Source organism: Pan troglodytes, chromosome 10, assembly GCF_028858775.2.
Source record: "Pan troglodytes isolate AG18354 chromosome 10, NHGRI_mPanTro3-v2.0_pri, whole genome shotgun sequence".
NCBI classification, from domain to species: Eukaryota; Metazoa; Chordata; class Mammalia; order Primates; family Hominidae; genus Pan; species Pan troglodytes.
Genome location: NC_072408.2, coordinates 27,510,382 through 27,522,980, shown reverse-complemented (window position 1 = coordinate 27,522,980; position 12,599 = coordinate 27,510,382). Strand labels below are relative to the sequence as shown.

The 12,599-nt window shown below is 38.7% G+C and overlaps 1 protein-coding gene across 3 annotated transcripts in view; it reads right to left on the bottom strand.

Moving 5' to 3' along the window:
• PDE3A (phosphodiesterase 3A) overlaps nt 1–12,033 on the bottom strand; it is a 308,613-nt gene extending 296,580 nt beyond the window's left edge. For all 3 annotated transcript variants that reach the window (XM_054663100.2, XM_520783.8, XM_054663101.2), the window contains exon 1: nt 9,001–12,033. In XM_054663100.2, the coding sequence (XP_054519075.1) occupies nt 9,001–9,960 (960 nt within the window). In that variant the 5' untranslated portion in view covers nt 9,961–12,033. The remainder of the gene's footprint in view (nt 1–9,000) is intronic.
• Between the last annotated feature and the right edge of the window lie 566 nt (nt 12,034–12,599).

Below are 12,599 nucleotides of genomic sequence, written 5' to 3'. Positions count from 1 at the left end.
TAAAAACTATTTCATTTATTTGTGTTCATGCTAGCTTAAAAATGGGCTAAGGATGCTGATTCCACATAGCTGTATAACAGTTGCCACAGAATTAAACATTCCCCACTGAATAATATCTCTATGACTTCAAACTTCCATTAGGTCTCTTTAAGTGGTTTATACCTGGAGAGGAGGAAACACTTGCCACAGACATAGCATAAATATTCAGTTATTTAAACTTACTTCACAAGATGGAAAATTTTTACTAAAATCCTATTAAACCAAAACCACAAGATTCTTGCATAAAATTATTTCAATATTCTAACAAGGTACTGGGAGAGACAGAATGGCATTCCTTAAAATTTTAAACACATTCGGAGGGAGAAGACTCTATTAGGTAAAAAGAAAATGAAATGAAAGAAAATGTGCATGTAGATAGAGATGGAGAACAGAAAAAGACTGACCAAAAAAAAAAGTACCAGAACAACCTCTATATTAATTTAAATCAACTTCAAAATTAGCCAGAGCTAACAGTGACTAGTTACATTCAAGTATAAACTCTTTCAAGAAACAGATGTGTGTTACAATGACATTTCATTCTTCAGCTAGCTTCTTCAAGAACTCTAAATTAAGTCAGCTTTTACCAGAAGCGAGCCAGCATCCACATTATTCCATTTTGTCCAAATGTGCTTCTTTGTATACCATGATTCTATTGCCTTTTGATCTTTTTAGAATTTCTAGTAAGTGAAAATCTATGTATCTATGATATAAAATCTGTCTATATTAATCTGCAGTGTAAAAATAAGTAATATACCTTGTCCCAATCACTAAAAGCATCACACACAGATATAAACGTTATACACATAATAAATGTATTTTTAAAAGTTAATCTATACATCTATATATAATGTAAAATGCCATATATAATTTTCTCTTTATTTCTTGATGTAGCATTGGAATTATGGCTATTGTTAACGAATTCATAGAGTCTAAGGAAAGGTGATGGAGAGGACATGACATTAAACATTTCCAGACTTTTTCATCTGAAATCAGTTTGAAATTGCAAACCAGAGTGAACTCAGAAAATGGCTCCAAAACTCACCTAATCTAAATTCCTACTTCAAAAATTCCACACTATCAAAATCTCCAATCCGCTCTGTACACAAAATGAACCATTTTCATTGTGTTTCCATGAAAGTGGTATTTATATAAACAGTAGTGAAAAGTTAGCCCTTTACAGACACTGTTACAATTTTCATCCATTAAAGCTAGGAGCAGGCTTGTGACTTTTAGTTTCCTAAGTTACAAAGATAATGACCTACAAACATAAGCACTTTCATTTCTAAAGAGACATTAGATAACCCAATTATAGACTAATCATCATGAACATGTGTTGTGTTTACAGTGTATCCATAAGCAATCCCTGTTACATACCAAACTCCTAAAGGCAAATTCATAATTAACTGGAAATATTGATACTGTGTTATAAATCAGGTTAATATAAAGGTCTTTTATTAAGGAACTCTGCTAAATCTCCCCCTCCGATGAAAATAATCACATTTTAAAATAAATGCAATAATGAGAAATGAAGAAAAAAGGGCAAATAGACTTGGCAACTATTAGAGTGGTACAAAAATGAGCTATCAAGATTACCCATATAATTTTAAAGACTGTATATTGTTATTAAATCTACAAAGACTTTTCATTATAACTGAAGAGGTGACATTAGTATCTCAAATATTACAAATCTTTAAAAATATAGAGCTGCACTGTCCAATATGGTAGCCATTAGCCACCTGTGTCTATTTAATACTTGAAATGGGGCTAGGCCAAACTGAAATGTGCTTTAAGTGTAAAACACACACAAGATATTTAGACTCACAAAAAAACAGAATGCAAAATATTTCATTTTTTTTACACCAATTACATGTTGACATGCTATGCTGGGTTAAATAAAGCATATTATTATAATTCATTTCATCTGTTTCTTGGGTGTGTATGGCCTCTAGAAAATGTAAAATCAAATGTATGGCTTGTGTTGTATTTCTACTGGACAGTGCTTATCTATAATGTTTATAGGACTGTTTTCATCAAAGCCACTGGGTGACACTGTTTCTTCACTAAATTGATACAACCAAAGCAATTTCCTGCCAGGGGAAAATCACACATGCACACACACAAATCATAAATGCACATATAGGTACACACACGCACATGCACATACACACACTTCAGCAAACAATATGTGCCCCCTGTAACCAGTCATCTTCTCAGGAGGAAAGAACATGAGTGCCCTTAATGTAATGTTATTATTATGTTAGCAGGACTGGCTATACTTGAAAGCTTTAATAATCATTCACAGATTCCTAAATAACAAATGACAGCTCTAATCAAATCAAAAACACAGACATTGCTTAGTTTGTGACTTTTCTCAAATAGCTTTCCATCTTCGAAATGGTAATGTTCTTCATGACCTCCTCTGATGTTATACCCTATTTACTTATATTTTAATGAAATTCTAAGGAAACACTGCAAAATAACAGGTGAAAAAAATTACCAGCTGTTTTTGCTAATGAAGAAATGCCTTACCAATTTGCAGATTATGCTTTGCCTTGAATTTGGAAATCCTGAACATACAAAAATAAACGTACTAAAAATCTAAAATAAAAATATTCAATATTTAAGCCACTGCTAAATACTTTTGTTTGATAAGACTCCACAAAGTTAGACTTTTCAGTGCAACTGATATTCATTTACGTGACAAAGTCAAGAATAATTCATTCCAGAGGCTACCTGGTATTAACAAGTTTTGTGTTATTTACACATCTGACACTCAATCTGATTACTCAGTCTTCTAATGCTGAATGAGAATTTAGAGTTGGCACCATGGGAAAAATTACAAATGATACCCAGGCTTAAAGTTAGCAGCCTGACTCCTTTCCTACTGTTTCCTCAGTAGCACAGTCAAGTCAAAGAGGAAATGGACAAAAGCCATCTTGCCTTGGGCTATCTTCACACATACAGCTAACTCTCAGTTTCCTTCTCTCTAAAATCAGACTAATTGTAGTCTACTAACTACAGCCTTTTCAGAATTAAGCATTTAAAATATCAGTGCAACCAGCTATTTACAGTCATAAACTAACTCGACATAAATACAATCAATCAGTGTACTATTTTGAAGTGTAACATGTCCTAAATGAAATATTATTTTACCTTTGTTTCAGAGCAGACTGTAAAGGTACACCAAAGTAATTTCCATTTTCAAAAACATTCTCCATGTCTTCAAAATGTACAGTTGCTTAAAATCTAAGCCATTTATGTTTAACCATCTATGTGTTGAGGACCTTCTGAAAACCTATGACACTAAGACTTTTTGCTCCTAAGAATGAACAAATGAAGTTCTGCATACAATTTCAGAGAGGAGATGAATGAGTCCTGGAGCCAGGTTAAAAACCTGCTCCAAGTTATTATATGCATTTCTCCATTATCTAAGATATTTCACTGTGACTTCCCTTTTTCTTATGTTCACTTCTCATTAATCTCACTAGGCTCTAAACTTTGCAGAGACAAATGCTGTGTCACATCTATCTGTACATTATTTGTATGATTTTTAGCACAAGGACTAATGCACAGATAAAATGTGTTGATTTGAGACCTGGTAGGTTGATTGATCAAAGGCCTTTATGGATAACGGGTAACATTAGCTATGGGTAGCATCTTCTTTTAAAACAGTGCTATACATTCACAATGAACAGGTATGGCCAACTAATATTTTTTACGATTGTTATACAACACATCTTCCTCTAAACTACAACTCAGGCACATCTGTTAGACTTTTTTCTCAGTGATCAAATCTGTATATTTTATATCAATAACAGCACAAACATACATTCTCAGTTCACAGTTAAAACAATTCCATAGTAGCCTTACTAAAAAAACAAACAAGAACAAAAAATCTCCTTTAATAAAAAATACTACCTATCATGAAAGTATATATAGGTAATTACCAAAAGGATTCAAGTTTCTATATAAAGGAACTATCTTCATTTGAACATTAATGGAACACATCTTTAGGTGCAAGAATAGGAGACTGGACTTTCTGAGGGTCTTCAAAATTATTTCACAGAGGTTCATTAAACACATGAATGCAGAATATAAGCATAATATTTTTTAATCTCAATTTGAGGGTTTTTTTAAGAAGATATAAACACCACACAGAAATGGAGCAGGAAGACTCCACTGAAGAGGAGACATATGGCAGCTAAGTAAACAATTCACCATAAACCTGCAGGGTTATGCATCACTTCCGGGAGCATAAGACATTTCCCCATCGCCCAATGCAAAGGCATGATACAATAGTTGCATTGATTATCTTCACACATCCAGGACAGTATAACTCACAACAATAACTCTTTCTCAAAAACACAACTCCTATCCTAATCCCAAAATAAACTCTTTCTTTTGATAGATAAAATAACACACGTTTTCAATGAAGTCAACATTGACTCTACTGGGCTGACTGACACAAACCATATTAATGGAAAAATCTTAAAATATATAGGCATACTTCTAATTTTGAGGTTTATAAACATCCTACCTTGACAGAATGAGAACTTGCTTAAAATAGAAGTAAAATTCAATTTGGTAAAGCCTTTATTCAACTAGCGCTCTGAAGAGATTATTTCTCAGATCTGAATTTTCTAATAGACTACAACAAATTCACACAAATGTCACTGCAGATAGAATGAATGTTTTTTCATGCCAGTGTCACTCACCCTTGCCTGCCTGCACCCCCTCCCCCAAGGCTTTTCAAAATGTATTTCATACACAGAGTCACTGTTCTGGTTGTTTATTTAATTAACATGACAGCCCAGCATACACAGCATTTCTTTCAGTTCTACAGTTTTAACTTTTTACACTTTAGACTCAATACAGAAAGAGTAAAATTACTGTTTTCACTCCTTCCAGCCTCTGTAAATTTATATAGATTCACTGACTATTTATGTCACTTAAAAAAGTTTTTCAGTATGCTTTAAATATCTGTATTCACAAAGTAAAATCACAATTTTTGTCCCCCACACACACAAAAAATTCTTTTCCTTCACCTTTCCCAAGGGATAAGGAAATCTTGTTTTCCTTTTTCAGTATTTTCAGAAATTGACATTAATTAATTTTAATTCTGTCACCAAGTCATAAGTAATCAATATTGCTCTTTGAATCACCATAAACCGAGTAACACTACTGAAATGTAGAAGCTACAATTTAATTAAAAGTCCATGATTATTTCTGAAACTTACTCAATTTGAACGATATGTTACATTGACAGGCATTTAGGAATTTAAACAATGTATTCTACATTTTGAGAAGAAATAAGCAAGTTTTTTGTCAAAGAATAACAATGCCTCCCATCCAGTGCCTACCATCAAACACCATACCCATTTCTCCTATTTTTGCTTTGCTGTTGTTTGCTTTCTCTCCTAAAAGTGTCTTTATCACATCAGTGGTGAAAAACTTGACTCTTCTTTCGACAACTAAGATCAAAATGGATGATGTTGTATCCATCCCAAAAAAATGTTGTCATTAAGTGGTACAAAGGCATTAATGGAGACAGTCATATGCCTTTGTATTTACCTGAAACCACAGGTAAAAATATAAAATTTTCCTTAACAGGTAACTAAAATAAAATTGCACTGGTTTGAAATCTTTCAAAAGTGAATGTGTAAGGTGGTCTCAGTAATTAGAGAAGAATGAGCAGCCAATTATAGTTCTTTATTTATAAAGACAATGGAGAGACACCCCTTCAAATACAATTTGCAATAACAAAAAAAAATTGCAAAATTAAAATTTGACATTGAAAAATGACATATTAATCATGCATAATATCTAATACTCCAAGAAAGTCTAGGTACCTCTGTATATTCCCATGTTTCGGGCCGAGGGCACAGTGGTACTTTGAGAGAGACATATCTGCTCTGGGATGCGAAAGTCCACTTAGAAAAGATACACACACCTTAACAGACACTTGCCTTCTTAACACTGGCAGCCAAAAAAGTAGTTTGACACACTCATCTACAAAATCAGCCTCAGTATTGCGGACACTGGGTTGTCAGGACTAAACTAAAAGCCAAACAAACTTTATAGTTCTTTAAACTTTAAAGAACTATAAACTTTGTTTTTTCCTGAGAATAAAGATATTTCCACTTGCATTCACAGACACCAGTGCTACAGACTTACAGTTCTTGAAAGGAAAAAAGGGAGGGAGAGAGAAAAATGTATCTGTCAATTGGTTTCTCTTATGAGAATTTTTATCATATATTCTCTTTGCACTTTTGGAACTGAGGGTCACTGAAGAGGGATAGTTCATAAGTAACCAGCCACTGCCATTCATACAGAGAAGAAAATGATGAAATTCTCTCACTGGTAAGCCTCACAATGAGCAAAGTGCAAATAAATTCTCAAGAGGACTCTGACAGACTGTGCGTTTAAGTTCTTAAATGACTATTTAAAATTCACTTGTTGCCTATGAGTATTGTCTTGAGTTGAAAGTAGACATTCCTTCAGAACAAAAGCAGATGACATTCAGGGGAGTGCTATATACTTATTTTATAATTATTTTGATGTTTGACTTCACAAAGTATGCAAATGACAGTGGTACACTTTGCACCCTTAATCAGAAGTTTGTTTCCTTATGATAAAACAGATAAGCCATTTACTGTGGGTAGCTCCTGAACTTTTCACACAGTAAGGCTAACGTATATGAGATACTGTCCTATCTTATAAGATAGTACACTGTGTTAGTTTCCACCCACTCCCCACAATTATGCTCAGCAACAACTTTTAATGGGTCATATATAAAAACCAGTCTTCAGTGACACGCACACACTCACCCATGCCCTCATTAAAACTTCAAGTATCTCAATTTCTGCTAAATGTATTCTTGTGTTTCCATCAAGCATAAGACAAAGTTTCCCACTTTAGAATAATCTTCATTAACACAGTCTTTAAAAAAAATAGTGACCAAAGAAAATTACAGAAATAGATTGCGATTATGCATTTTCCAACAGCATTAATCAGCAAAACATTAAATATGCAATGCTTATTTTGATAACTTCGTAGATAATTCAAATTCTCCATTTATCAGTTTAAACCAGAGAAAACCAATAAAAATGTGTGGGTTAAATGAATGCTGCTGGTTAATTTACCTAACCACCTTCTTATCTTCTATCCACCCTTAATTTCTTAACTTATAAATGTTAATATAAAATTTTAAAAAATAATTCCACAGGGTAAATGATATCAATTTGGAATCAAGTTGTGATTAAATCCCAGATTTTCCTTAGAAATTATGGTTGTGAATTTTGCAATAGTAACATCATATTTCCCTATAAGTTAATGAATAGTGTATTCTGAATATACTTAAAGCTGTGGTGTTTTCATTTAAGACATTCTCTCCCATAACTGTGAAAAGAAATTAAAATGGTTAGTTTACCCTCAAATAGATAACTTACTCCATTTTAACAATTTCCAAATTTTTACCAAAACTACCAGTCAGTGGCCTGTTTTCCCCTCCACACTTAGAGTAAGCTTAAACACAAGAAACATTTGTTTTATCGAAACAAAAAGCAAATAACTACATTTGCTTTAAAATAAACAGACTATGATGCTGTCATCTACTCTGCTCAATAATGTCAAACAGCCATAGATCTGTGTAATCAACTCCATTTCAGAAACAAACTAGCCACCCACACCATATGGTGACTGCTATTTCTTAGAAATACCCAAATGATTATCCATAGAATACCCTAAAAAGAAAAAGCTTACTTTATCTTAGGATATTCTCTTGCTCCCTAAAGTTGTTCTAATAGTACCACAGGTAGGCATTAATTTAAAGGGAAAAATGTAAATTTCCACTTGCTGTATCCAACCAGCTCCTCCTCCCCATCAAGTGTCAAACCCACTTCAAATAGAGAGGTGAACAAATCTGCTTCAACTAGGGAGGCATACCCTTCGGTATGCTTTTTTAGACACAGTATGCATTTAAAATTGGGATTTGTTCTTTTATGCCCTTTATAGCAACTGTTCTATAGTTTTAAATCACTTAATGATAATAAGGAGACTCATCCCCAAAAGTGACTAAAGTTTTATTTACAACTTTATAATCCCAGGTTCCTCCTCCTCCCACGTTGTGGGAACATATACATCTCCAGCAATCTTAGAAATGGCCTCCCGAATTAGTATTTCCTGTAAAATCTGCATAAATCCATTTGAATTTATAAATATCCACTTAAGTATGCACATACTAAAGAGAACTGTTTTGTTTTTAGTTGACACTAAAACGCAGTTGACAATTTTGAACAATTCCAAAGTTCAGACATATTATTCCCCAAGTTGAAGTTTGTGATACAAAACACACTAGCATGTAATAATGTATGCCCCTAAATTATATTTAAAAACAAATTGGGCACCATCAGCTGCAGTCTCTCCAAATAAAACTTACTGCAAAACCAGAAAATGTGTATCAATTCCTCACCTTCAAGCACAGCTTGCTTTGCTCTAGAATCTTTTCACTGGTTTTCTTAAATGTTTAATATCATTTCATTAAAAAGATTTTACTTTTTAAAAAGTAGAAATCTAGTAAAATCTATGTGTTAAAAAAATCACTCATTGCTAAAATCTAAACTTAATTCTAAAATTTCTGCTAAGGAAGGAAAGCGTGAGAGTACTGAAAAGAGTAGGCAAGCCATACACCAGGTGTAGCAGATCTAAAAAGTTGGCCCAGCTGTGGAAGACCCTACACATGCCATCTAGTTTTGTTAATTGTGTTTCAGTCGCTCAGGTTATAAAACTACTGTGTGAAAGAGAGGGGGAAAAAAAAACCTGCTAGTTTCTTAATTCTGAAGTTAGACCACTTTTCTAGGCTATCTTCCCTTTAGTTCCCAGCGCCCGGATTCTCTCCACTCTGCGCCGGTTGCCAAGTGTTTCAAGTTTCCAAGAGCCGAGAGAGGAGTTGCCAGTGCTTACCTGTTCCCTCGGTATACAGGGCAGGGAGGTCCTCCGATGAGACTTGCTGCTGCAGCCGGACATCTCGGCGGACACGACGGAGCTGGACCGCCTCCTCCTCTTAAACACCGGGATATCTTCCTTGGTCCCAGCAATCAGCTGGGACCCCAAATGCTCCCTTGGAGCCGCCTCCGCGGACTGCGGCAAGATTTGTTCCACGTACCTGGCCAAGAGGATCCCCAGCACGCCGGCCAAGTACGCCAGGTAAGGTCTCCAGGCGACCTTGAACCTCTCTAAGGAAATGAGGGACACGGTCCTGACCGCGCTAGTCAAGGCGATCATGAGGACGCCCAGCCTCAGCCTCAGCACCAGCCATGTCGCGGCGGCCAAGCAGCTGAGCACCACCCCCGCGGCGGGGAGTGAGAGTAAGTGATCCTCCCCGACGCCCAGCCCAATCTGGACGAGCGCTTCCCCCCCGCAGCAGGCGGCCAGCAGCGCGACAGCCAGAGGCAGGCGCACCCCGGCGCGCAGGAGGTACAAGCCCATCCAGAAGAAGGCACACAGGAGACTGAAGAGCAGCGCCGAGGGCTGCAGCCAGGGGCTGAGCCGCGCGCCGCCCCCGGGAGCACCTCCCCGAGGCCCCGGGAAGACGCCCCCTTCTGCTCCCGGGGCTGCTTCCTCCTCCTCCTCCGCCGCCGCCTCCTTACACTGCTCCAGGTCACAGCCGACCTCCCCGCGGACCAGCCTCACCAGCAGCGCCAGCAGAAAGGACAGGGAGCCCGCGCACAGCGCGGAGGAAAGTTTCCGAGAGCGCCGGAGCGGCTGCAGCACCAGGTCTCCCCAGCAGCCACGGCAGCCGGAGTCCCGCGGCGATGCGGGGTCCGCACGATGGTGGCAGTCCCGGCCCGCCGTGGGGGCTTGACTCACCCCACTGTGGACGGGCTTGTCCCTGACTCGTGCAGCGTCGCCGGGCACTGCCATGGTATAGGGTGCCCTCTTCACCGAATTCCCAGTGGCCCCCCGACGCCCCCGCCCCGACCCACACGCGCGCGCGCACACACACACACACGCACGCACGCTCTTCCCAATTCCACCCTCGGAATCCTTCTTCTCCCCAGGCCCACAATCCACTGAAAGTTTCAGCTTTCGAATAACTCCTGGAGAATGCTAGATGCTCCAATGAGACTTCTTCAAGTTAAAAGCTAGCACGCTCAAGTTGAAAGCAAGCACGGGCAGAAACGATCAGGATTTCCCTTTTCTCTCTTTGAATATCTTTCACAGATTCTCTGCTCCACCCCTACCCCCGACTTATATCCTCCGGGGTCTCTTCCTACTTCAGGATTTCAAAAATTGCCCAATGCATCCCGCGCGCAGGAGCCGCTGACGCTGGAGGAGCCGGGGGCGCAGGGCGGGTTCTGGGCCATTCCGAGGCGCAGCTCGGCGCTGCGCTGCAGCGCGCCGGGCCCGCGGCAGATGGAAGTCTCCCTTCTCTTCCTTCCTGCAGCTCTTTTTCTATCACTCTTTCTTTGTCCTCGGTCGATTCTCCCCTGCACGGCCCCAGGACGCGAATCGCCATTCCCTGGGGCAGAAAGCAAAGCCTCCCCCGCCTCTGTCAATCCAATTCATGGCAAAGGATGGAAAAAAAAAATGGAAAAGGGGCTGAGAAATAAGAAGTTGCTAAGTCCCGTCGGAGAGAGAGCCAGACCGAGAGACTAGCGGCAGCCGCAGAAGGGAGGGAGGGAGAAGGAGCGAGCAAGAGAGGAAGGGAGGGTGAGAAGAAAGGGAGGGTGAGAAGGGAGAAGGAGATTTGCTTTTTTTTTTCCTCCCCACTTCTATTTGATGCAAGGTTGGTGGTGATTTGCAGTTTTGCAAAGGGGAAACGAGTGGAGACGACTGCTTAAAATTGTATAAAACTGGCAACTGGAGTGATCGACAATTCCGCTTTCTTTCTTTAAGGCAACTCCCTAGGAAAGCTTTCTCAGCCGAGCTCCCGCCCCCTCCTCCGGAGGAGGCGCTACCCTCAGCTCGATTGCTCCTTTGCTGGGAAAGCGGCCGGTTCACCCTACAGGCTGGAGCAGGGGCTGATGAGGCTGATCCACCGCTCAGCCCACCGCAGCCCCGGGGTGTGGGGGGCTGCGGCTAGCCCTGAGGCTGAGCTCCCTAGAACGTTGGAGGGAAAAAAAAAAAAAAAGATTGTGTTTGCCTGCTTGGCAGATGAGAGCCAACATACTTTCTACTGTCCCTGAAAATGACAGCCACTTCTACTGTCTGATTCAAAGATGTTCCCAAGTCAGGTACAACAGCAGTCCAATTTCAGGTGACATTGTAATCCTTTGGTCGCTCCTGCTGGAAGGTCTGTTTTATGAGAACCCAAGCCTGGCCTGTTGGTTCAAATGATGGAAGAATCAGCCTTACCTAGACCACAATAGTATAAAAAGAAAGGAAGGAGAGGCAGCAGTCATTTAAATCCAGTGTATGAGTATTACACAATAGTTTTTGACTGTGGAAAGTAAAATTACATTGAGATTAAGTGACCGTATCCTCAAAAAAGTTTAACAAAGTTTAAAAGCCCAGATAGTTCATCAAAAAATAAAGAAAAATCTCAAGGGAGAGGTGAGGATAGGTGGGTTAACACTAGGAGAGATCTTAGAAGACTGTTTATGGCTGCAAAATACTACATCTTCGAGCAAAGCGTATGAAAAAAATCAGGACCTTAGTTATTAATGAGTAAAGGTTCGTGTACTGCAGCAGTGTGATATTTGAGAAACTAAAAGAAAATTTTCAAGCTAACTTTTTTTGGCAGATTATGAAAAAGAATTCAGTATCTGTTCAATGGACTTAAACTCTATTGATGTTCCTTGGGATGTAGTTGTCTTTTTAATATGATACTCCACTTTTAACATGGCTATCTTAGATGTCATTTGCCCTCACTAATAATAATCTTAATAATCCAATTTTGTCTTAATTATCTTGACATTCCAGGTTAAAGTGTATTTACAGCCTAGAGCATTTAGATAATTGATTCAATATGCCACTGTATTTTGTATGTAGACATGAAGCAATAAAAAAAGCCAAAAGGAGATCCTTGAGATAAAATTAATTTATGGGGACAGGGGGAGAAGATGGCTTAAGTTTTAAACAGCTTCATGGGAAGCAGCCTGTTCTAGTACAAGGCAGATATTAATATTATGACATAAGTAGATATGAGAAACTATAAAGGTATAGCTTCTCTCTGTCAGATGTCCAGAATTGTGCTACCACACAGGAGTATGAGTTGGGCAGCTAGTCAATGGCAGTGGGCACCATCTGTTTAATAATTAAGGAAACAGGAGCAGCAATGTCTTTGCCAAAGACAAATGAGCCCCCTAGCACGCACACATACTTTCATGAGTTTCCTTTTTAGACATATGATTCATATGCCAGATCCTACCTGGGACACATCGGAGTGAAAAACCTTGATTGGAAAATCGTTCATATCTGTTGGCATCAAAAATAACATATTAAAATAATAAACCAAAAATCTGGCATATATCAAGGTTAAAAAGAAAAGCATAGTAAGGGAAATTTTAGAATATTTCAATTTTATCTGTCCCCTACCCCCCACAATTATCTCAGTTCTT